We start from the raw sequence: 25480 nt of genomic DNA, 5'->3' as shown, positions 1-25480 counted from the left end.
GCAGATAATGAGACTCATAAACAAACTTGGGCAGAGTGCAGGAAATCTTATGAAAGAAGGGGGACACAGAAAGACCTAAAGAGGACAGGAGGTCCATAAGGAGAGCAACAGAAACAAAATATCTAGGCACAGGGGTCTTTTCTGAGACTGATACGCCAACCAAGGACCATTCATGGATATAACCTAGAACCCCTGCTCAGATGTAGCCTTATGGCAGCTCAGTATCCAAGTAGGTTCCCTAGTAAGGGGAACAGGAACGGTCTCTGACCTGAACTCAGTAGCTAGCGCTTTGACTGCCTCTCATGGATGGGGGAACAGCCTTGCCAGGCCACAGAGGAGAAAAATGCAGCCAGTTCAGATGAAACCGGATAAGCTAGGGTCAGATGGAAGGGGAGGAGGACCTCCCCTATCAGTGGATTTGGAGAGGGACATAAGAGGAAATAAGGGAGGGTGGAATTGGGTGTGATGGGAGGGGGCTACAGCTGGGATACAAAGTGAATAAACTGTAATTAATATAAAAAACAGAAATGAGCAGAGTCAAAAAAAATGTTGTCAACAAATAAAAGTGTACAAAGAAGAAGGATGAGGCAAAAAAGCAGCTCTCCATAAAGCCTAGTAATTACCCAGTTCCTCCTCATCCTTGTCCATTGGTCCTCAGCATAAGCTACTATCAGTTAGTCAGAAAACAGTTTCTGGCTTATCCCTTTCCAGTCACTGAATTCTCGGTGGCCAGGTACCCATACAAAGGACACATTCTTTTATGTTCTTTAGTATAGTCGGTCTCTCATGGGGAGGCATACAGGTGAGTCTGCCTGACTCTCAGAGGATATATAAGACAGGTCAATTGACTAAGAGACCCATGCATTTGCTCATTTATTATTTATTGGTTACAAATTATTTGTTAGTTACACTGATCTCTTTCCTTTCATTCTTTTCTAAAGCTGGGTGGAGAATAGTGAGCTGCATGTAATTTGAACTGTTAAAATATAAACGGGTAACTTAAAATTGGTAAGGACCAATTTGACACTTTAGTTGAGGACTTGCTAATTTGTGAAGATATGTAAGAAAGGAGTTGGAGAGAAAAAGTGAGGAAAAAAGAGAGGGACATTGACCACAAATGCCCATCTATCATTCATCTAAACAAGGCATTCCCTATACAAATTACTAAGTAGCTCTGCAGTTTCAGTCTGAAAAAGAATTGTCAATGCTTTGGGGTTTTTTGTTTGTTTGTTTTGTTTTGTTTTGTTTTTCCCCCTACATTGAAAACCTTTGCTTTTTTCTTAGTGGAAAGGAACATTTAGTCCAGAAGAAATTGGAAATTGTGAACAGTTAACAATATAAATGTATTTAAGCTTAGAAACTAAAGTGGCTTCTGGGAATTTACACTTTTGGTTGGTTCTCAAAATCTCTGGAAGAAATGGTAAGGTCAGACTTTTGCATCAATGACAGCACAGAGCTAGTCATCCAGATATAAGCCAAAAATGCTCAAACTGTTTAAACAGAAAGCAGAAGCAATTTGAGAGTTTGACTTTTCACACTAAGATTTTGTTTGAGGTGAATGTGAAGATCATGTAAAATGTCCAATGAACCCTCACTGCCTTTATATCCAAATTCATCCACCAGCAAATACAAAGGAGATTTAGACGCTTAATTCTAATATTTGCTCTCACCTTCCTTAAATACAGTGGCAAAAGAATGTTTTCATAGGAAGCTGCCGGATTTTACACATCTGGAAGCACATCTCTGCCCATCATAATGAATGTTAAGTGAAATGTATCAACATGAACAACACCTCTGTGGCCTCTTTAAAATCTCTAGAGTGTGAACATAAAGATGAATATATCATACATGATTCTTATAATTTTTTCTACTTTTAGATGATAAGAGTTAAATATCTAGTTTCAATCTTCATCTTTGCAAATACATTAATGATAGATGTAACTAAAAAAAAAACAAAACAAAACAAAAAACAAAACCACCCAGTTAAATATTATTTTATAAAAGTTCCAAATTCTAAACATGGAAAGTTATTGAATTATACAACTGGTAGTCTAGCTAGTGTATATAAAGGAAGGCTGCTTTTTTTTTTTTTATTTGTTTGTTATTGTTGCTTTGCTAATGCTGTTTTTAAATACTGTTTTTCTAAAACTCTCCATGTTTTTAAGTGAAAAGAACTTAATTTCAATGTATGCCTGTGTTAAAATGTTTTTACCATTGAAAACATAAACAAAATCAAGTTTTGAATCATGCAACAACTCCTATACACTGTAAAATAATTTTCTTTTTATATTCTATACATTTTCACTTTTACTACAACTAATTACCTTTCAATAAATGATTCAGAGATGTCAAAAGTGACTCTTAGGGAATGCTTCAAGAGGTCTCACTTTCCTGAATTATAGCCTAGAACATCTGCTTAGCAATCTGGCAAGCAATATATAGCCAAAACACTGTATTTTATCTATGGAGGCTGAATCGGACCTCAGGAATGTGACAGCTGGCTTTTGTCTATAACCTTTATGATGAAAAAAATCTGTATGCAAGAAAGAATAGTGCTAAAAAGTGTGTTAGCACCAGAAACATGAGATGTATAAAGAAAACAAATTGTTTTAGAAAGTGAAATCTTTGGCTATTTCATGCCAAAGGAAACACAAAACATTCTTAGAACTTTAATTCTCTTCAGAATGTCAGGCAGCAGTTCTAAGTCACTTCATACAAACTCTTAAACTGGATATGAACATGTTTGTTGGAGGATGTACATACAAGACCTGTCAAGTATTACTAGGAAACATTATCCTGTCACATATACCAGCAGCCTCAACCTGGCTTCACCAATCAGCAGATTAGAATATTCACATAAGACAGAAAAAAGACACTAAGTTGAACTAAACTGAAAATCACACTGACCTTGGCATTCATTACTTTTTTTTACTAGGCCTAACAAATTCAGAAGCCTCAAAGCAGAACAGCATCAATACTCACCACCAGCTACTAAGAAAGCACAGATACCCTGCAAGATCTCCAATTGAAAAGTGAATTTAACATTTCCCACTGTTGATCTTCCATTATGCTCTATACTACAGAGGTGGTAACAAAGCATTCTTATGAGCATCTGTATTGAACAGCTACAGCCACAGCAAACACAACAGAAATAACTGCTGACATATAAAACTAGAAGCTATACTTGATTCAACAGTTAGGGTCAGAAACAACAGCCAACTGATCTTGCTGCTCACCCAAAGCTATATCCATGTTCGCACTAGTCAATTCTTACACAGTATAAGACACACAAGAAGTAATTCTTTCCTGTATTGGTTTCCTACTTTTCACTATGACAGAATACCTGACAGATACAAAAGCAGAAAATATTTTTGACTTACAGTTTTATGGAATATAGTCCTGATAATAAGAAAGGTAGGGCATCTGGAGTGTTTCTTTTATTTTTTGTTATTTTTAAGATTTTCCTCTCCAAGCATGGTCCTTGTTTGGTGCCTCAGTCTCCACACAACTCCTGGGCTCAGATTTGTTGGTTCTGTTGGTCTTCTTAGGAAGCTCCTGTTCCCTCTGGACCTTCTATCCCCCGACTCTTTCAGAAAACTCCCTGTGCTCTGCACAAAGTTTGGTTGTGAGTCTCAGCATCTGCTTCGATCCCCTGGTGGGCTCAGATGTAGCTGATAAGCAGCTCAGTCTCAATGTGGGTTCCCTAGTAAGTGGAGCAGGGTCCATCTCTGAGATAGATTCTGTTGCCTGCTCCTCTATCACTTCTCCCTGGTGGGATAGGCTTGCTAGGACACAGAGGAAGAAGATGCAGTCAGTCCTGATCAGACTTGATGGGCTGGGGTCAGTTGATAGGGAAGGAGGACTCCCCCTTTCTGAGGACTAGGAGAGGGGGAGGGGAGAAGTGGAGGAGGAAGTGAGACCGGTAGGAGATGAGGGAGGAGGCTATGGTTGGGGATGTAAAGTGAGTAAAACAACAAATTTAAATTAAAATATAAAATAAAAGTAAATAAATTACATATTAAAAAAATAAAAAAGATTTTCCAAGATTTTGGAATCATGTGTATGTGTTTGTCTTTGAATGCACATGTAATATGAGTGCATATGTCTAAGGCAGCCAGAGAAAGAAGCCAGATGCTCTAGAACTGTAGTTATGTTCAGTTATGAGCCACAATATGTCTCTAGTAGAACAGCACATGCTCTTAATTGCTGAGCCATCTTTGCAGGCCCCAGCTGGGATAGTTCTAGGCTCAGCAGCAGGAGTTTGCTCAGCTGGTCCACATTTGATAAAGAGAACACAGAGACCCTGGACTAGAAGCAAGGCTTGGCCTCTAGCTTACAAAGCTCTAGTGACTGACAACCAAGCCATGGCTCTCACACTAGAAGTTCTTCAGCCTCTGAACAAGCACCAGAAGATAGGGCCCAAGTGTTTGAATAAATGAGACTGTGAAGAAAATTTCATGTTCAAGTCATAACACAATTGACTGCTTTTTCTGAAATTATATCAGCAACATAAAAGTGACTTCCAGAGCTTGGGGTTTAGTGTAGTTTGTACAGTGAGTGCTGGCCTAGCATACAAGAAACTCTGAGCTTGATTCCTCAGCACTGCATAAATTGAGCACTGTGACGCATACCTGTAATTCCAGTACTTAGTAAAACGATCATAAAGTCAAAGATATCCTTAGTTATATCATGCACAAATTTAAGGCCATCCTGGGATAAGTGAGACCCTGCCTTAAACACGAAAAAATACAGACTTAAATATTTATGTATGAATTAAATAGTGAGAAATTCCAACTGTCAAAGATTAAAAAGACTTCAAATTTACTTTATATAGTCCTTGAGATCAACATCTGAGTTGGAGGACCCCAAATAAAAACAAAAACGCAATAATAGGAGCAATATAATAAACAAGAGAACTGAGATCAAGGAGAAGCAAAAATTTCAGTTAGAGAAAGCCCAAGTCTGTGATTATTTAGAATGAGTTTTGAAATTATCTCAAGTGAGTTTGATCAGTTGCCTTCCCTAGAATACTCCAAATGACAAGCTCCCATACACATATTTCAATTCTAATATTCAATTTTAAACAGAAAAAAGTATACAGTTACTCAGCATATAGCTCAATAACTTCACAAAGAAAATACCTTTCCAGGCAAATAGATTTTAATAGCAATGCCTCAGGTTTCCATAGATTTTCAATGTCTTTTGTGTCATTTATCCTTTTCCATACTCAATTCTCTACTCTGCCCACATAATCTCCTCTAGACTTAATTCTTCTTGTACTGATGCTCCCAATTCTCTCTTTATACCATCAGCAGTTTCTGATGTCTTCAAGCCCCTCTAACATGGTCTTTAAAACATACACACAGAGACAGACAGACAGACAGACAGACAGACACACACACACACACACACACACTCACACACCAGTATTAAATGAAGTGATTCTATAATTGGAAAATAATGTTTTTTCCAGATACCATAGGCTACCAAATAAAAAGCTCAGTGCCAGAAAGGAGTTACTCCTTGTGGAGCTGTTAGTCAAATGGGACCACATATACAACCATCACTACCACCATCCAAAATTACAGGCTATGGCCACTATTCTTGGTTATCCTCTAGAACTTAAATGGTAAGACTGTACTGCTGAATCCACCAATTTACTCAAGTCATATAACATGGAGAAATCAGGTTGATAACAACATGGAAGCTTTAGCCCTACTAGCTAACATTCATAGTGTTAGAAGGTGCTCTGCATACAATGAAAGGAAGAAAGTAATTACCAGTCTTACCTACCCGTGACCCACGTGAGCCATATTAATGACTGACACAGCAAAGAATGTCTGCCAGTGCAATAGTGGCACAAATATTATAGGAGTAACCAAACCTTTTTTAAAATTGGATTTAAGTCTAGTTCTACAAGATGAAACCCTTATGCTTATGAGTGCCAAAATCTTGTGAGAAGAAAGACCACAGACTCAATTACTATTATTCTGCTAAATGGACATAGTGTTAAACCAACTCCTAATGACTTCATAATAACTCCCATACTTTTCTCAACACTCATCACAGAAGGCCTATTTACAGTAGATGTCTTACACAGAGACCTATAACTAGTTATCATGTAGTGAATAAGACACTGCAATGTGCTCAGCCCTAAATGGAGCATCTATATTTTACATCCTCCTTCCAGTGGAAACTCAGTGATCATCATGGAAGAGGGTATGGAATGATTGGAAGTGCCATCAAGATAGTGTTTCCTGTATACAGGAAGGCACTTGCACATATAAATTCACAGAAGTTGTGACAGCTTGCATCACATGTGCACGAGATCAAGATTGACAAAAATTCCTGTAAAAAGGGAAAATAATCATGAAGCCCCAACTCTAGATACGGAGATATTGACAACTGCTTCTGGGAAAATTAGTTTTCTCTGAGAATATGGGCCCTGGTAGGCCAACCACAAACAGGAGTGTATGGGTAGCACAAAATGGACTCAGTAAGCAACTACAATGAAAGGATGACATGGAGAGTAAAGGAGACGAAGAGGATCTGGGAGGAATTAGGTGGAGGGATGTAGGATGAATGTGATCAAAAGACTGCATGAAATTCTCTGAGGATAAGTAAAAATATTTCTGAAAAAAATATCCTCTTATGATCACTTCAGGAAGCTACTTCTTTGGGTATTCACTCGACCCTTATTTCTAACATCATACATGAGTTTTGCCAACTTGGAACTTCATTTAAGTGAAATTAGCCACACTATTTGTGATTGGCTGTTTTTGTTCACAGGGCAATATGAGAGCTTTATCCAGGGTACTTTAAGTAACTGTGTAAGTCTACCCATTTTGTTGCAGTATGTATTGTATCATATGACTATGATAATTAAAATTAATAATTAGAATTAAGAAATATAAAATGCTTAGAAAATAATATTGCTGATGGTGAGAACTGAGAAAGTTTTAGTTTTTAGCACAATGCATAAAGGTCCTTTGTTTGAGAAAACAGTGTTGTGCTGAAGCCATCTCATGTGGGTTCATAAAAGTTAACTGTTAAAATTAAAATTCCATGAGTTAGCAATTACACAAAGTCAATATTTAAACACACACACACACACACACACACACACACACACAAACACACACACTGAACCAGACAGATTAGAAGAAAAATTGGAAAACATCCTTGAACTCACTGGCACTGAAAAAGACTTTCTGCCTAGAACACCACTAGCACAGGCAATAAGATCAACAATTAATAAATGGGGCCACATGAAATTGAAAAGCTTCTGCATTGCAAAGTACAGTGTCATTCAAACAAAGTGGTAGCCTACAGAGTGGGAAAAATATTTACCAATTACTCATCTGATAGAGGCCTAATATCCAAAATATCTAAATATCTCAAGAAACTAGATTAAAAAAACAAAAACAAAAAAAAAATCCAATTAAAAATAAAGTACAGATCTAAACAGAGATATCTCAATAGGAGAAATGCAAATGGCTGAGAAACATTAAAAGAAATATTCAACATCTTTCACCATCATGTAAATGTAAATCAAAACTACTTTGAGATTCCATATTACACCTGTCAGAATAGTTAAGATCAAAAAGACAAGTGACAGTTCATGCTGGAAAGGATGTGATAAGAACACTTATATATTGCTGGCAGGAGTACAGCTGTTACTGAAATTAATATGACAGTTCCTCAGAAAGACAGGAATACCCATCTCAGGATCCACCTATACCACTCTTGGGCATAGACACAAAGAATGTTTCATCCTACCACAGAGATACTTTCTCAACCATGCCAATTGCTGCTCCATTCACAAAATCCAGAAACTGGAAACAACCTAGATGTCCCTCAACAGAAGAATGAATAATGAAAATGTGTTACATGTACACAATGGGGTACTACTTAGCTTTTAAAACAAAAACAGCTCATCCCCATTCTTTTCTGTCAGTCACCAATGTGTAGAAATACAAGATCTGCAATATCCACACCTGGAAGGGACTCAGAAGCATTCCTATCAGTTAGCCCAGATCTACCACGATTTCCTAAGATTCAGAGAGTCCAACGGTAACAAAGGAAGAAAACTCCCACCTAACAAACAAGACCAGACACCAATATCTAGAATCTCAATTATCCAAACCCAGACACCTAAACACCAGTGCAAAAACACAAATATTAACAGCCAAAACAATTACTCAAAACAGGACCCAATAATCCTCCTACTGTAGAACTAAAGAAATACAATATAACTTAAGCACAAGACAAGAACTTCAAAGAAAATATGAATAAGTTGCATAATGAAGTCTACAAAAACAGAATCAAATAATGGAACAAAATAATGAAATTAACTAACAACATGGACATAAAATTTAACAAAGAAATAGAATCATTAAGAAAAACAGAGAAGAAAACTAGTAATAGAAACTGCAAAATCTAACAAAAAACTTCAGAAGTAAGGTTCACCAGTTGAGTACAAGTCATAGAAGACAGAATCTCAGAAAGTGAAGACAATGTAGAAGAAATAAACAGCTCAGTCAAAGAATATCCTAAATAAATAAAAACAGTAACAGCAGCAACAATAACACTCCTGGCAAAAAACAATCAGGAAATTTGGGTTACTATAAAAAGACCAAATCTATGAATAATAGGAAAAGAGGAAGGAGAAGAAGCCCAGTCAAAGGCACAGAAAATGTTTTCAACAAAATCATGGGCCAAAGTATTTCCTTGCTGATCTATTCATAATATCCAGAAATTGGAAACTAGCTACTTATCAATGGATTTTTAAAAAGTGGTATAATTACACAATGGAGTATTTATCGGCTGTCAAAAAATGAAATCATGAAATTTGCAGGTAAATGGACAAAGATATATATATAAAAAAAAAAATTCTGAGTGAGGTAACCCAGACACAGAAAGTCAAATATGGTATATATTCACTTATATGTAGATGTTAGTTAAGTCACTGATAAGAAAGCTACAATCCATACAAGCACAGAGGTTAGGAATATAGTAAGGATAAAATCTTCCTATCAAGGGAAAATAGAACAGATAGTTATGGATGGACAAGGAGGAGGAAGGACTAGGGAAAGAAGGAAATACAGGAAGGGAATAGCCAAATCTAAGGAACATATGAGGGGTGGTATGGAAACTTAATACGGTAGAAGCTTCCAAAAATATATATAAATATAGGAAGCTAAGAAGAATTATTAAAAAAAAAAAAAGAAATTCAAATTTGCAAGTGATTTAGAAATCAAAAGGCCAAACTACAAGCGAATTCCCTGTCATGTTAAAACTATGACTAACCATCCTAAAGCTCATTTCTTTCTTGCTTGATGTTTATTTTAAAAGTGCAATGTAGGTTTTCTTTGAAAGTAATGAGTGATAAGGGTTAGACACAGGTAGAGGAGGCCACAACAAGGCCTGCTAATAACTTTCATAAGACGATGCCACTATGTCAGAGCTAATGAGATGACACGGCAGGTAAAGATCTTACCATCAAGTAATTAAAGCTTGATCCTTGGTACTCACACATGGGAAGAAAAGAACTGGCCTCTGAACTCCACATGCACTATGGTGTGCCCACAAATGTGCATGTGCACACATGTGCAAGTCAACTCCCTCCCTCTCTCCTCTCACTCTAAACCCTTTGTGTATAGAATGCTGTGAAAGTATCTACGTTCTCTATACTGCTATTACTAACTCTTCCTTTCACTAGAGAAGGAACCACACTTCTGGCAAAATTCCTGCTTATTTAATTAGTTCAACAATTCAATCAGACAAAAAAAAAAAAATCACAGAACAGTACATCATATCTACCTAAGAAACAAAGACCACAAATCCTTGAGGTAGCTGGACTGTAGAGCTGAACATGGCTTTTTACCTCCCAATTCTGTCATGAGAGGGCCAGAAAGTTACGATGCCACTAGAACATATAACACAAGTAGATCTGCCTGCTGCCAAGAGCTGAAGTCTTAAAGGAACAGCTGTCCTTGACATCTCTTTCCGGCACTCAGACTGACATCTCCTTGTTTTCTTAGGGGGCACAGGACTGCTGCAGCTTCATACACTGTGTGTGTTCAGTAATGTGCTAAGCTTTAATCTTTATGGAAAATTTACTTTATCTTTTTAGGGTCTGTACTATAAATATGTATATTAATTAGTCATTTTAAATTTTTCCTTCAAAGTTTGCTTTTGAAATCTGAAACTTGTAATTTTGGCTTCAACCTTTAGCTTTATAGTCCCACATTCATTTGCAGGGGAAAAGGGTTTTGTTTTAAAATTTTAAGGGGTCAATTTCAATTGTTTAAATTGTTTGAATTAAACCTCTTGTTAAGTGAGAAAAAGAAGTATTTAAAGAAGATGCTTAATTCTATGTTCAATCACCTACTAAATGTTAAAAAATGATTATTAAAATTAATATATTATAATAACATATTAATATATATTATAATTTTTCAATTATAAAAGAACATTTTCAGATTTAAAAGTAAAATACAAATAAATAAACGTGGGATGGAAACTAAGGGAAGATGATGGTTTCTCGCATAAACCCCTAGGAATATGCAAGTGTTACACTGTTGAGACAGGTATTAGCACATTTGGAGACCAGAGTAGGGATTTCTCTCTCACCGTCTGCCTTGTTCTTCCATAAGATTAAAATATATTTTGATCAGTTGTGGTTGTAATGGTCTCTATTTGTTGCTCAGAAAAGTTTTCTTGATGAGGGGTGAGGATAAGCATAAATATTTAGAAGGTACTTAGGTATTATTATGATTTAGTAAATGGTAGTTGGAGGTTTTCCTCAATGATCTATGACTTCACTAGCTTTGGAAATTCTCCTAGGTGTCCAGTACCAAGCACAGTTTCCCTCTTTTTGAGAAGGCTTTGAGTCTAATTAGAGGGCTGTTGGTGACTGTGAAAGTACAATTGCCACTATTGCACCAGTAAGTTGTGCTTTATAGGTGGAAAGTTTAAGTGCTTCCGTCCTCTGGAAGCTTGTCTAGAGCAGTCTGGAAAAGTGGTGCCCAGGAAGGAAGAATTCAGGTCAGTTCTAGCTCAGGAACCTCTAGGACCTGTTTCTAAAGTGTATAGTGTCTTTCCACTAGGAATTTACCTTGGATAACACTGGCCAAAAACACAAAAGAGGCATATCATGCCTGTCGGGGTTTTTGGTTACATAGTTGATATCTCCTAAAGGAAGCACTGTCAGCCAAAACAGGAAATTTCCACTCAAAGTATATACGTATATTTCTACATTAACTTACATGCATTAAAAGTTTTTAAGGTAGATAGTTAATAGTACACTTCCTTCAGACTTTATCAGACATCCTCACTGTTACTTTACCATTTTTCTTCCTTCTATATGTATCTCCCTTTCCTCTGACTGATTAGAGCTCTCCCCCACTTTTTTCATTTCCTCTTCATATTCTTGTTATATGGAAGTGTGGAGCCCAGTCCCAACTGATACATGCACAACGCAACTCCTACATCTAAGTCTTAGGGAGTACTGCAGACGGGGGGTGGAAGGTTTGTAAGAGCCAAAGAAGAGTAAACTTACTGTGAAATTGAATTTCCTAGAAATGTCGGATTCTACACCTATGAAGTCCCACCACCATGGCAGCCTAACAGAAGCTATACAAAGATGACGCCAAGACATGCCAGTATAGAAGGTAGACCTTCAGAAAGTCTCAGGGCTACATAAAGAACTACAGGCAACTAAAGAATGCTGAGAGCGGGAAAAAATAACCTTCCCTGGGTAAAAACACACCAATTGGTTATCTAATGTCATTCTTGAGTCATTATTTTAAACACATACATACACTCATGTACACACATTCATTCTTGCTAAAAACCACAGTCTTTCATGATATAAATGCATTACCATTTATTCAACTAGTCCTCTATAGTACACACTGGGTGGCTAATAAGCAGTTCTGTGTTCCTGTCAGCTGTTCCTAGCAGCAGTACACAGAGCACTGCTCTGCTGCAAAACACTGCAGGGAGAAGTTAGGGTTACAAAGTACCATGGATATTAAATTTTGGGAAGCATTAATAAACTTCCATATAAAAAGATTACTTCAGTTTTCATTTGCACAAAAGTCTGAGTTTAGCATTACTAATATATTACTAAAAACCTAATTATCTGACAATATGATGTTTAAAATATACCATTACTTAATACAAACTATAGTTAACTCTTATAATCCTATTAAAAGATTCATGGCCATATTTGTCTGATACTTGTTGAACTATCAAGATGTTAAAATATTTAGTGATAAGACTAATAATTGAGAGTAGTACTATGGCATTACTAAAAAGCTAGTGTCCCAATAACTGGTAGGTTGAGGGAGATACCCTACTATAATCCATAACTACTTGTATAATAAAATACTAATCAAGCAGCCTATGTGTTTTATGAATCCATTTGTCCAAAAGGGAGAAAACTCCAATTGAAATAAGAAAAAGCAATCTAAAAGTCAACAGCCACAATAGAAACTTTCCAATTTGCAAAAAGTGAAACAAATATTTTACAAACTAAAAACTCTGCCTCCACTTAACAAGTATTCACTTCATGTCAGAGTCAGGGAACAACTCTGCTTTCTTTAACGTGATCCCATTACAACAGGAGAACTTTCAAAGAGAAAATTCCAATGTGTTCTAGAGCAAATAGTGCAACAGAAGGAAACCATCTTCTGAAGTTCACAAAGTATTTGATTGGTCAGTTCTTTGATGACCTTCCCCTGGCCAGGCCACAGAGGAAGATGATGCAGCTAGCCTTAATAAGACCTGATAGGCTAGTTTCAGAGAGAAGGGTTAGGGACTAAGGAGCGACATGGGTGGAAAAGAAGGAGGGTGGGTGGGATTGGGAGGGGATAAGGGAGCGGGTGACAGCAAGGATACAAAATGATTAAATTAAAATAGATAGATAGATAGAAAGATAGGTGATAGATAAAATAGATAAACAAATTTTAAAAATAAAGAGATGAGGGAGGAAGGGTGGGATTGGGAGAGAAAGAGGGAGCGGGATACAGCAGGGATACAAAGTTAAGAAACTGTAACTAATATTAAAAAAATAAAAAAGGGGGGGTAGTTAATATGACCTGGAGAGGACAGGAACTCCACAAGGACCAAATATATCTGGACACAGGGGTCTTCTATGAGACTGTTTCTCCAAACAAGGACCATGTATGGATATAACCTAGAATCTCTGCTCGGATGTAGCCCATGGTAGCTCAGTATCCAAGTGGGTACACTAATAAGGAGTACAGGGACTGTTTCTGACATGAACTCAATGGCAGGCTCTTTGACCTCCTTCCCCCACCCCCAAGGGAGGAGCATCCCTGCTAAACCACAGAGGAGGACTTTGCAGCCAGTCCTGAAGATACCTGAAAAACCAGTACCAGATGAAAGGGGAGGAGGTCCTCCCCATCAGTGGACTTGGAAAGGGGCAGGGAGGAGATGAGGGAGGGAGGATGGGATTGGGTAGGAAAGAGGGAACGGGATACAGCTGGGATACAGAGTTAACAAATTGTAACTAATATTAAAAAAATACAAAAGCCAGTTTACATTCCCACCAGCAGTGGAGGAGGGTTCCCCTTTCTCCACAACCTCTCCAGCATGTGTTGTCCCTTGAGTTTTTCATTTTGGCCATTCTGATGGGTGTAAGGTGATATCTCAGGGTCGTTTTGATTTGCATTTCCCTGATGGCTAATGAGGATGAGCATTTCTTTAAGTGTTTCTCTGCCATTCGATATTCCTCTGTCGAGAATTCTCTGTTTAGCTCTGTTCCCCATTTTTTAATTGGATTACTTGGTTTGCTGCTTTTCAGCTTCTTTAGTTCTTTGTATATACTTGATATTAGTCCTCTGTCAGATAAAGGGTTAGTGAAGATTCTTTCCCAATCTGTAGGCAGTCGTTTTGTTTTGATGACAGTGTCCTTTGCTTTACAGAAGCTTTTCAGTTTCATGAGGTCCCATTTATTGATTGTTGCTCTTAGAGCCTGTGCTGTTGGTGTTCTGTTCAGGAAGTTGTCTCCTGTGCCAATGAGTTCTAGGCTGTTCCCCACTTTTTCTTCTAACAGATTTAGAGTATCTGGTTTTATGTTGAGGGCTTTGATCCACTTGGACTTTAGTTTTGTGCAGGGTGATAAATATAGATCTATTTTCATTTTTCTGCATGTGGACATCCAGTTGGACCAGCACCATTTGTTGAAGATGCTGCTTTTTTCCATTGAATGGTTTTGGCTTCTTTTTCAAAAATCGAGTATTCATAGGTGTGTGGGTTTATTTCTGGGTCTTCTATGCGGTTCCATTGATCCTCCTTTCTGTTTTTATGCCAATACCATGCAGTTTTTATTACTATTGCTCTGTAGTACAACTTGAGATCGGGGATGGAGATACCTCCAGATGATCTGTTGTTGTACAGGATTGTTTTGGAGATTCTGGGTTTTTTGTTTCTCCATATGAAGCCAACCACTCTGGAAATCTATCTGGCACTTTCTAAGACAATTAGGAATAGTGCTTCCTCAAGACCCAGCCATACCACTGCTAGGTATATACCCAAAGTTTGCTCAAGTACACAAAAGAGATATTTGCTCAACCATGTTTATAGCAGCTTCATTTGTAATAGCCAGAACCTGGAAACAACCCAGATGTCCATCAACGGAGGAATGGGTACAGAAATTGTGGTATTTTTACACAATGGAATACTACTCAGCAATCAAAAAGGAGGAAATCATGAAATTTGCAGGCAAATGGTGGGATCTAGAAAAGATCATTCTGAGTGAAATATCCCAGAAGGAGAAAGACAAACACGGTATATACTCACTTATATAGACCTATAAGACATGATAAACATAATGAAATCTATACACCTAAAAAAGATAATCAAGAGAGCAGACATGGGGTAAGATTATCAATCCTCGTTTTGAAAGACAGATGGGATGCGCATTAAACATTGACAGGAGTCTACTGAGCGCATTTGAAAAACTCTAACTAGCAGTGTTTTCAAAACAAAGACTCATGACCAAACCTTTGGCAGAGTACAGGGAATCATAAGAAAGAAGAGGAGTTAGTCTGATGAGGAAAGGATAGGAGCTCCACAAGGACCAAACATATCTGGGCACAGGGTCTTTTCTGAGACTGACATGCAACCAAGGACCATGTATGAATGTAACCTAGATCCTCTGCTCAGATGTAGCCTGTGGTAGCTCAGTAACCAATTGGTTTCCCATAGTGAGGGGAACAAGGACTATTTCTGACAGGAACTCAATGACTGGCTCTTTGGCCTCCCCACCCCCCAAGGGAGGAGCAGTCCTGTTAGGCCACAGAGGAGAGCTTTGCAGCCAGTCCTGAAGATACCTGATAAAACAGGATCAGATGAATGGGGAGGAGGTCCCCCCTATCAGTGGACTTGGCAAGGGGCACGGTGGAGATGAGGGAGGGAGGGAGGGACAGGGAGGGAATGAGGGATCAGGACACAGCTGGGATACAGAGTTAATAAAATGTAACTGATAAGAAAAAAATAAAATTAAAAAAAATAAAAAAGCTATTCTACAACATTATACAATATTGTTCAAAATTATACAAATGATAAAGTAATTATCTGTAACTGGAACAACCACAAAGTGGACACAAGCTCTGTTCCTTAAGCAAGAAACTATGTTCAAATGACAACTGCAAGCAAAGAAAAACAGCTTTCTCCAGTAGACTGAATGGATGCACAGACCTTACTTGAGGGCAGTAGACAGCCAGCACAACATGAACTTAATGCCATATTGTTTCTGACTAATTTGTATCACTCACTTTGTTTATGATCAGAATATATTGTATGAAAAAGTATTTATTTTCAATAAAATTTCCACAAAAATACTTTATATATACTTTGACCAGAAATAATACTAAAAAAGACAGTGAAAAATAAAAAAAAAAAAGGAGGATTAGTATTCATCTAAGACAAAGCAAAAAGGACAGAGTAGAAGATATAGATGTGAATAAATCTGTGAAGACTAAATGGAGAAGTGAATGCTGGCTTGCTCACAATAGTGACCAGTCAAGGCAGATAGTATGTAGGAAGCATCAGGCCACTCACAGAAATCCAAAATAACTAAGAAATTAAGCATCACTTACCTTGGAAAGTAAAGGCAGGACTCACAGCTAAAAACAAGGACACTAACTACAAATTTCTAAATGGCATTATTACAGCTTTTCTACCAAAATAAAAAAATCAAATAATAATAAAAATCTGAAAACCAAAGCCTAATACTCTACGCTAAGAAATACCAAAAAAAAAGATATGAATTGAATATGAATATCTTCATATTCTTGAATATTCAAAAATATCTTCATAACAAATAAAGAAGGCTCCATCCCAAAATGTGACTAAAAAAATTTTATAGTTAAATGATAATGAAAGCACCCTTTCAAAACCTGGAGAAAATATACATGAAAATAAGAGGACAAAGAAAAACAACTAAAGGTACACTTGTATCTTATAACCACATAATAAGAATCAAAACAGAAGATTGAAATTATCAAGAAACAACATACTAATAAAGAAGCTAAGCAAGAAGGAGGACCCTGAGTAAGATGATCAGTCCTCATTCAGAAAGGCAAATGGCACAGACATCAGAAGAGGAAAAAAAACAGGAAACAGGAAAGGAACCTACCACAGAGGGACTCTAAAAGACTCTAAATAGCAGGGTATCAAAGCAGGTACTGAGAATCATAGCCAAACAGGGAATTATATGAAAGAAGAGAAAGTTAGTAACACCTGGAGAGAACAGGACCTCCACAAGAACCAAATATATCTGGGCCCAGGAGTCTTTTTTGAAATTGATTCTCTAGCCAAGGACCATGCATGGAGATAACCTAGAGAACCCCTGCTCAGATGTACCCCATGGCAGCTTAGCATCCAAGTGGGTTTCCCTAGTAAGGGGAACAGAGACTGTCTCTGACATGAACTCATAGGAGAGATCTTTGACCTACCCCACCCCCACTGAGGGAGGAGCAGCCTAGCTAGGCCACAGAGGAAGACATTGCAGCCAGTCCTGGTGAGACCTGATAAGCTAGAGTCAGATGGAAGAGGAGGAAGACCTCCCCTATCAGTGGACTTAGAGAAGGGCAGGGATCTTTTGTGAGATTGATACTCCAACCACAGACCATGCATAGAGAAAACCTAGAACCCCTACACAGATGTAGCTCATGGCAGCTCAGTCTCCAAGTGGGTTCCCTGGTAAGGGGAACAGGGGCTGTCTCTGATATGAACTCAGTAGCAGGCTCTTTAATCACCTCCCCCTGGGGTGGGGGTGGGGCAGCTTTACCAAGCCACAGAGGAAGACAATGCAGCCAGACCTGATGAGACCTGATAGACTAGGGTGAGATGGAAGGGGGGAAGTTCCTTCCCTATCAGTGGACTTGGAGAAGGGCATGAGAGAATATGTGGGAGGAAGAGTGAGGGAGGGGGCTGCAAGTGGGATACAAAGTAACTAAAGTGTAATTAATATAAAAAATTAAAATTAAAAAGAAACAACACAAAGTTGTTCATTGTTAAGTTTGTTTATAAATGCAGTCTCATAATATAAACTGTACTGACTCACATGCACTGCTGCTGTGCCTTGTGCAGTGCTGGGATCACAGGCATCATTATGCCTACAAGGAAATGCTGTATGACCCATTACTTAACACGAGAGACAGAGAGAGGAGCTTTTAAAGAAAAGGATGAAAGAATTCAAGGAGAAAGGTACTAGAAATTTTAAACTAGAATACTGTGTGTTAGAAGAAAATGAAACTTTCATATTTCAGAATAAAAATTATTTTAGCTTAAAAGACAATAGCTAATTATTTACTTAAAAAATGAGTAAACAAGTAGACTAATGGCAATTAAAAAAAACAACAAAGATTTCAAAATTTATTTTGAGGGCTATGGAGATGGTTCAGTCAATAATGTACTTGTGCAAGAATGAGGACCTGAATCCAAATCCTTACACTCATACAAAATTGTTGAGCACTGTGGTGCATGCCCATAGGGAAGTGGGGACAAGGGATCCCCAACAGCTTGGTGACAAGCCAGTCTAGCTAAACCAGTGAATTTCCATTCCTGGTCACAACAAAATCATGTGAAGAATGACTGAGAAAGAAATGTAGCATTGACTCTTGGACATGTTTAAAAATATTTAAACACATGAACTTGTACACATCTATGTCTGTACATATATGAACATATACACATATACATCAGACAAGTTTATTTTCTATTGATCCTCTCATGGCTCTAAAATATAAGGACATTATCAAGAAAGAAGGAATCCAGCAAACATCTAAGAAGACTCTCAGAATGAAAGGCAGGTAGCATACTTAGAAAAGGTGTCAGTGAAGTTTGGAAGAGAGTCTACAAGAAATCAAAATAGTTCTCAGATGAAGAACTAAGAACTAACTATCTCGGAGATAGTTACATTACGTCCCAAAACTAATTTTTACAAATACTATTGCCATCAACTTCTTTTATATCCATTACTCTTAAGGAATAAAACATACAAAGTCGTCCTCTCTGTTTGTAGGTTCTTCATCTAAGAATTGATCCATCATAGATAAAATATATTTTAAAGCATTTACTACATACTGTACATGTTCAGACACTTTCCTTATTATTTCCTAAAGATACAATGTAACAAATATTTCTATTGTAGGAGGCACTACATGTATTCCGGAAGGGACTTAAAAAAGCACACTGAAGGATGTCCATTGGTTGCACACAGAGACTACAGTATTTTTGCAAGTGATTTGAGCATGTCTAGATTTTGCCAGCAGTAAAGGAGGTACTGCTTGTAGTTTCTGTGTCCAGCCAACAGACACTCTGCACATCATTGGATTCCTCAGGTCCCAATTGGACCTTCTGACGAAAAAGCAGATGGTTGAAACAGAAGTTTATGTCTTAACAAGATTCTAAAACATGAAATGTTTTTACTTTACATATCATAAATAGCCCTGAAAGCAGTGGTTCACAACCTGTAGTTACAAACCCTTTGGGAGTTAACTGACCTTTTCACAGTGATTATCTAAGACAATCAGGGAACATTTACATAACAGTCATAACAGAAGCAAAATTACAATTATAAAGTAGCAACAAAAATAAATTATATTTGGGGGAAGGGGTCTCCACAACATAAGGAACTATATTGCATGGTCACAGCAATAGGAAGGTTGAAAACCACTGTCCAAAGGGTCTCCCAGAAAATATTATTTATTTAGTTTTGGTCATTTTCTGAAACTAGGCCTCACTGTGCAGTCCAGGCTAGTCTTGAACTCATATATCCCCATCTTGACCTCCTGACACATCTACACCCAGCTATTTACAAAACTCTTCCACAGTACAAAGCTGGGACAAGGAGGAAGTAGGTGGGGTGTGTCCTTAAGCCATAAGCATTTGTTTACATCTATTGGTATTTAAATAATTTAAGTGGCAGCTACTTTACTTGCCCACTTTACAAATATAGACAGAAATGCCTAAAAACAGTGGGTGGGGAAGAAGTCAAAGAACAAACTTAGTAACTCATATGGATATTGAATCACTGTTGTGTAGATACATAATCAACTTTCTAACCTGGATTCTCTGTTAAGTAATAAACTCAATTAAATAATAAAACCAGTACCCTGGAAAACTCATAAGCACTTACAGGAAGTCACTCGATAGCTTGTATTCCTCCCTAAGGAAATCTTATATATACTTTATAATTAAGTATTAAAGATTATATACTTTATAATCAAGTTCTAAATGCAAGGGATTGAACACCTATCATTTTCTGACCATGATCTATGGAGTACAGAAAATTCTGGAGAAATTTTACATTACAGATCTCATACCCCCACATCAGCCACAGTGGAACCACAGAATGAAAACATAATGTTTTTCATAAAATGTTCCACTTAGATATGGCTTCCCTGCTGGAAAGGGTTACAATATCTTGATATGAACAGAAGTTAGAATTTACACTGCATAGAGATGATAATGTCTTCCCTGTAAAATATTAAAATTGACTTCCACAAAAGTATGAAAACTGACAGGATTTGAAAAACCTAATAATGACAGCTAACCTTTACTACACTATAGAATCCTTTCTTAAAGTAAAATTCCAGAAAATCACAAAAACATAAAACAAAAGCAGAACTACCATGTTTAAAACTAAGAATAGGTTTAGTATCCACTTTAAGTGAGTATATACCCTGTGTGTCTTTCTGCTTCTGGGATACCTCACTCAGGATGATCTTTTCTAGGTTACCTGCAAATTTCATGATTTCCTTGTTTTAAATTGCTGAGTAGTATTCCATTGTGTAAATGTACCACAATTTCTGTATCCAATTCCTCTGTTGATGGACATCTGGGTTGCTTCCAGGTTTGGCTACTACAAATAAAGCTGCTACGAACATGGTTGAACAAATATCCTTGTTGTGTACTTGAGCATATTTTGGATATATGCTTAGGAGTGGGATAGCTGGATCTTGAGGAAGTGCTATTCTTAATTGTCTGAGAAAGCGCCAGATTGATGTCCAAAGTGGTTGTACAAATTTACATTCCCACCAGCAATGGAGAAGGGTTCCCCTTTCTACAGCATGTGTTGTAACTTGAGTTTTTTATAAACATACTAAAATATATATATCTAAAGAAGCTAAGAAGGACCTGTGGAAGGAGGATCAATCCTCACTTGGAAAGACAAAGGGGAAGGACATTGGAAGAAGGAGAAAACAAGAAACAGGAAAGGAGTCTACCACTGAGGGCCTCTGAAAGGCTCTACCTTGCAGCTATCAAAGCAGATGCTGAGAGTCATAACCAAACTTTGGGCAGAGTACAGGGAATCATATGAAAGAAGCGGTAGATAGTAAGACCTGGAGAGTACAGGAGCTCCACAAGGAGAGCAACAGAACCAAAATATCTGGGCTCAGCGGTATTTTCTGAGACTGATACACCAACCAAGGTACACTCGTGGAGATAACCTAGAACCCCTACTCAGATGTAGCCCATGGCAGCTCAGTATCCAAGTAGGTTCCCTAGTAAGGGGAAGAGGGACTGTCTCTGAGATGAACTAAGTGCCTGGCTCTTTGACCACCCTCCCTGAGGGAGGAGCAGCCTTGCCAGGACACAGAGGAGGACATTGCAGCCAGTCCGGATGAGACCTGATAAACTAGGGTCCGATGGAAAGGGAGGTGAACCTCCCTTATCTGTGGACATGGAGAGGGGCATGGGTGAGGAAGGGAGGGTGGGGTTGGGAGGGGCTGAGGGAGGGGGCTACAGCTGAGATGCAAAGTGAGTAAAATGTAATTAATATAAAAAATAAAAATTTAATTAAAAAACTAATAGGGCTGCACGTTCCTTTCCCCTAAAATGCTATACATCCCTACCTACCCCCAGAGCAGGCAAATTTACTTGATCTGGATTGTGTGTGTGTGATATCACTTATGTATGTGTGTGTGTATATATATACATATATATATGTATATGTATATATATATATTCATAATGAAATTTACACAATAAATTTACTTGAATTAGAATATGTATTTGTGTGTATATCTGATATATATCACATATATGTATACATGCATACATATATTCATAATGAAATTCACACAATAAAGTTCATATTTAAAAAATAGAGAAAATGTAACTACAACTAGAACTTAGGCATGCCATATATTTAGAAATCAGTTGTTTCTCTTAAAAGAATCATGACTTACTATGCTTAAGAAAAGTAGAGAAACCAAAGCAGAATATTGTTACACACAAAACACTATTCCCAGTAAGAAGAAAAAATGGCTTAATACTCAATTATTATTTTAAAAAACTGCACCCGCCTGTTGAGCATTTGTATTTATACAAAGACATTTGACAGTTTCCTACATGCACTTTTACCTCAACAAAGCACATGAAGAAATGTTCTAAAACAGACAAAGCAGATGACCGACAGCAGGGTAATAAAATTACATAAGTATTTCACCGAGTACTCACTCACTGGAAGCTCCTGATTTCTTTACTAATATTTACAAATACTTATTGAATTGTGTAAATATTTTGCAAATTAAGTTCTCTCTAAAACATATAGACACTGTGCTATAATCATAAGCAGAAACAATGCAAAGATAGTTCACTATCTTTAACATAAAATAGAGACCATTTAAAAAACACTAATTCCAGTGTTATTTTAGTCTAAAGTTCAACTTATTAACTGAATATTTAATTCTTCTAATTTTTAATCTAAATAATGAGTTACTACAATTTTTCTAAAATCACAACTAGAGTTAGCAACCAAACAAAAGTGTTACATGTTTCATTGTGTTCCATATTTGTGGCATGTGGCTAAACAATTAACTCAAGAAACTCAATATACAGCATATTGAGAATTCATATAATCTATTAACAAAAGCATTCTATAGGATTTGGCTTAAATTGCCATTATATCAGGGGCAAAAGAATACTGAACATATTCAAATATTTATTGTTCTATTTTGTAATTGTGTACCCAAGATATATTTCCATTATCAATTTTAAAATGTGATTTTTTTTTAAAATAAAATGGATACATGGACACATGCATTATTTCTAAATACCTTTTCTACCTTAACTGCTTTATACAAAATGATACTTTTTCTGAGGAATATTTCTAGTTACATATAAAAGAAACATACTTTGTTATAACCAGCTGTTTATCACATAACTTAATGGACTTTAAAACACCAGTTGAACATTAGAACAACACTAGACTAGAAAAATTATTTCAAAAATATTACAATTTGACATTTTATATGTTCATTTTAAGCTTAAAACATTTTATCTGTGGGTTTCAGAATTATTTTAAATGCCAAAACATTTCCATATCACACTTTCCCTCACTGAGCATATTTTCCATACTCGGCAAGTCCCCTTTCATTTCTACCCTCGCTATAGGAAGAAAATAAAGTGTTCCTAGTGACAACGTTTTGTTATAAGAAATATTCTCATTGTGGATGACTATATGATAGAATAGTTAAACTCAGATCAAATTGTTAAACAAATAAAAATAGAAAATATTCATTTCAAAGACATTTCATTTATGTAATCAATATCACTATATTTTCCCTTGTTACTGCAAAATAATAATCATCATACAAGTAAGGTAAATAATGACTTAATAATAAGATTATGCTATAATATATTCTGGAAAGACATAATAAAATTATAATATGCAATAAACGTAACTCTAAGATGCCCCCCAAAACAAAGGAAGTGTCACTTACATCCACAGCTCGCTTAATAAAAGGGATCTGTGTGCCACTGTCCAGATCTTCATTAACAATAAGCCTTCTAGCCCACTGACCTGCCCTGACAACACCACTACCATGAATTAAAACCATCAGTTTCTGTGGATTTGTCAAAGCATCCTCACTCATAAAGATAAAACTCTTTGGTTCACTTTCAGTTGCATCTACCTGTAATCAAAAAAAATTAAATAATAAATAAAAAGTTTTTTGATCAAGCATACACACAATGAGAAAACAACTAATGGCTATTAAAATTACTGAATGGTTATTACGGAATTATTTAAAAAAATAACCTTAAAATAAAGGAAAGATAGAAGATCTAACAATTACCTAATAGGTGAACAATCAACAAAAGACAGTAATATAAAAACACATGAAAATATGTATTCCTTCATTGTTATTGTAAATTTAGTATTGTATTACCATCTTAAACTAAAATAACTAATTTTTAAAAGCTTTCTATGGTATAGGTATCATCCGACTGTTTCTATCACTTACATTTACTCCAATCCTATTGAAGTATCACTACTATAACAATCATCAATAAATAAACTAGATTTGGATAAATTTAAGTTATAGGCTTACACTACAAATATTATATAATTCTATAACTGACGCAGATTGTGCCTATAATAGAAAACAGAAAACCCAAACTGGAATAGATAGCTATTTAAATATCTTAGCCAGAACACTATAAAGTTAAAAAAAAAAAAAAAAAAAAAGCAAATTATCTAACACCCCACACACAAGCCACTCCTTGAAGTGGACTTTGTGACTGTATTCACACTGTGAACTCAGGCATGCACAACAATAACCCATACATTCTAGCAACTTACATTATACATCAGTTATTTATGGATTACATACCCATTTATATGTGGTAATACACATATCAATATAATTTTGATTGTGCACAACTTCAATTTCAAAGCTAGAAGAGAAGGCCAATTTCTGAATATTTTGTTACATATGCAGAGTGAGCTCTGAGGTACATCAGTAATGGCCAGTACTCAGAATGGAAGCCTTATTCAAACAGGTTAAAGCCAGGACTGAAACAAATAATGGTTTTTCCACCCACAACCAGATTCATGACAGACCAGTCTCCATGCTGCACACTGCACCAGCCCTTGAGTCCAGCAACAACATATGTTCATATAATTATCAAAGTCAGAACAACATACACATGCACACTATTCAACAAACATTTTAAGATTCTAGATTTTCTCACTCATTCATAATACACAGGAATAAAAATAAACCTACTATTAAAACAATATTGGTCTCTGTATCTGATGCTCTGTCTGTGTAAACAGAGCACAAACAGCATCTGGTTCAGAAGTAGTTTCAGAATGGCTGAAACTAGAAGCAGAAACACACAGATGGTATATACTCACTTATAAGTGGATATTAGATATATAATATAGGATAAAGATACTAAAATCTATAGTCCTAAAGAAACTAAACAAGAAGGCGTATCCTAGGGAAGATGCTTAATCCTCACTCAGAAGGGCAAACAGGATAGACATCTGAAGTGGAAAAAGATAGGGAACAGGACAGGAGCCTACCACAGAGGGCCTCTGAAAGACTCAAACTAGCAGAGTATCTAAACAGATTCAGAGCCAAACTTTGGGCAGAGTGTACGGAATCTTATGGAAGAAGGGGAAGAAAGAAAGATGTGGAGGGTATAGGAACTCCACAAGGAGACCAACGGAGCAAAAAAATCTGGGCTCAGGGTGTCCCATAGAGACTGATGAATCAAGCAAGGACCATGCATGGAGAAGACCTAGACTCCCTGCTCAGATGTAGCCCATAAGCAGCTCAGTCTCCATGTGGGTTTCCTAATAAGAGGTGAAGAGACAGTCTGTGACATGAACCTGGTTGCCTGCTCCTTGATCACGTACCCCTGGAGGGGTGAACTAGCCAGCCCACAGAGGAAGAGGATCCAGACAGTCCTGATGAGACCTGATAGGCTAGGATCATAGGGGAGGAAGACCTCCCCTATCAGTGGATTAAGGGAGGAACATAAAGGGGAAAGAGAGGGTGGGACTGGGAGGAGATGAGGGAAGGGGCTACAGCCAGGATACAAAGTGAATAAATTGTGGAAGGAAGGAAGGAAGGAAGGAAGGAAGGAAGGAAGGAAGGAAGGAAGGAAGGAAGGAAGGAAGGAAGGAAGGAAGGAAGGAAGG

At 37.0% G+C, this 25480-nt stretch overlaps 1 protein-coding gene across 3 annotated transcripts in view; it reads right to left on the bottom strand.

Moving 5' to 3' along the window:
• The window catches only part of Fam172a (family with sequence similarity 172 member A), a 440570-nt gene that overhangs the window by 287865 nt on the left and 127225 nt on the right, over positions 1-25480 (bottom strand). For 2 of the 3 annotated variants that reach the window (XM_055604043.1, XM_055604045.1), the window contains one exon: positions 23271-23462. The exons of the other annotated variant lie outside the window; for it this stretch is intronic. In XM_055604043.1, coding sequence (XP_055460018.1) covers positions 23271-23462 — 192 coding nt within the window. The remainder of the gene's footprint in view (positions 1-23270; positions 23463-25480) is intronic. 3 annotated transcript variants of the gene reach the window in all.

Source organism: Psammomys obesus, unplaced genomic scaffold (genome assembly GCF_907164565.1).
Source record: "Psammomys obesus unplaced genomic scaffold, mPsaObe1.curated_primary_1811, whole genome shotgun sequence".
NCBI classification, from domain to species: Eukaryota; Metazoa; Chordata; class Mammalia; order Rodentia; family Muridae; genus Psammomys; species Psammomys obesus.
Note: the sequence above shows the minus strand (reverse complement) of the source record. Positions and strands in the feature narration are given on the sequence as shown.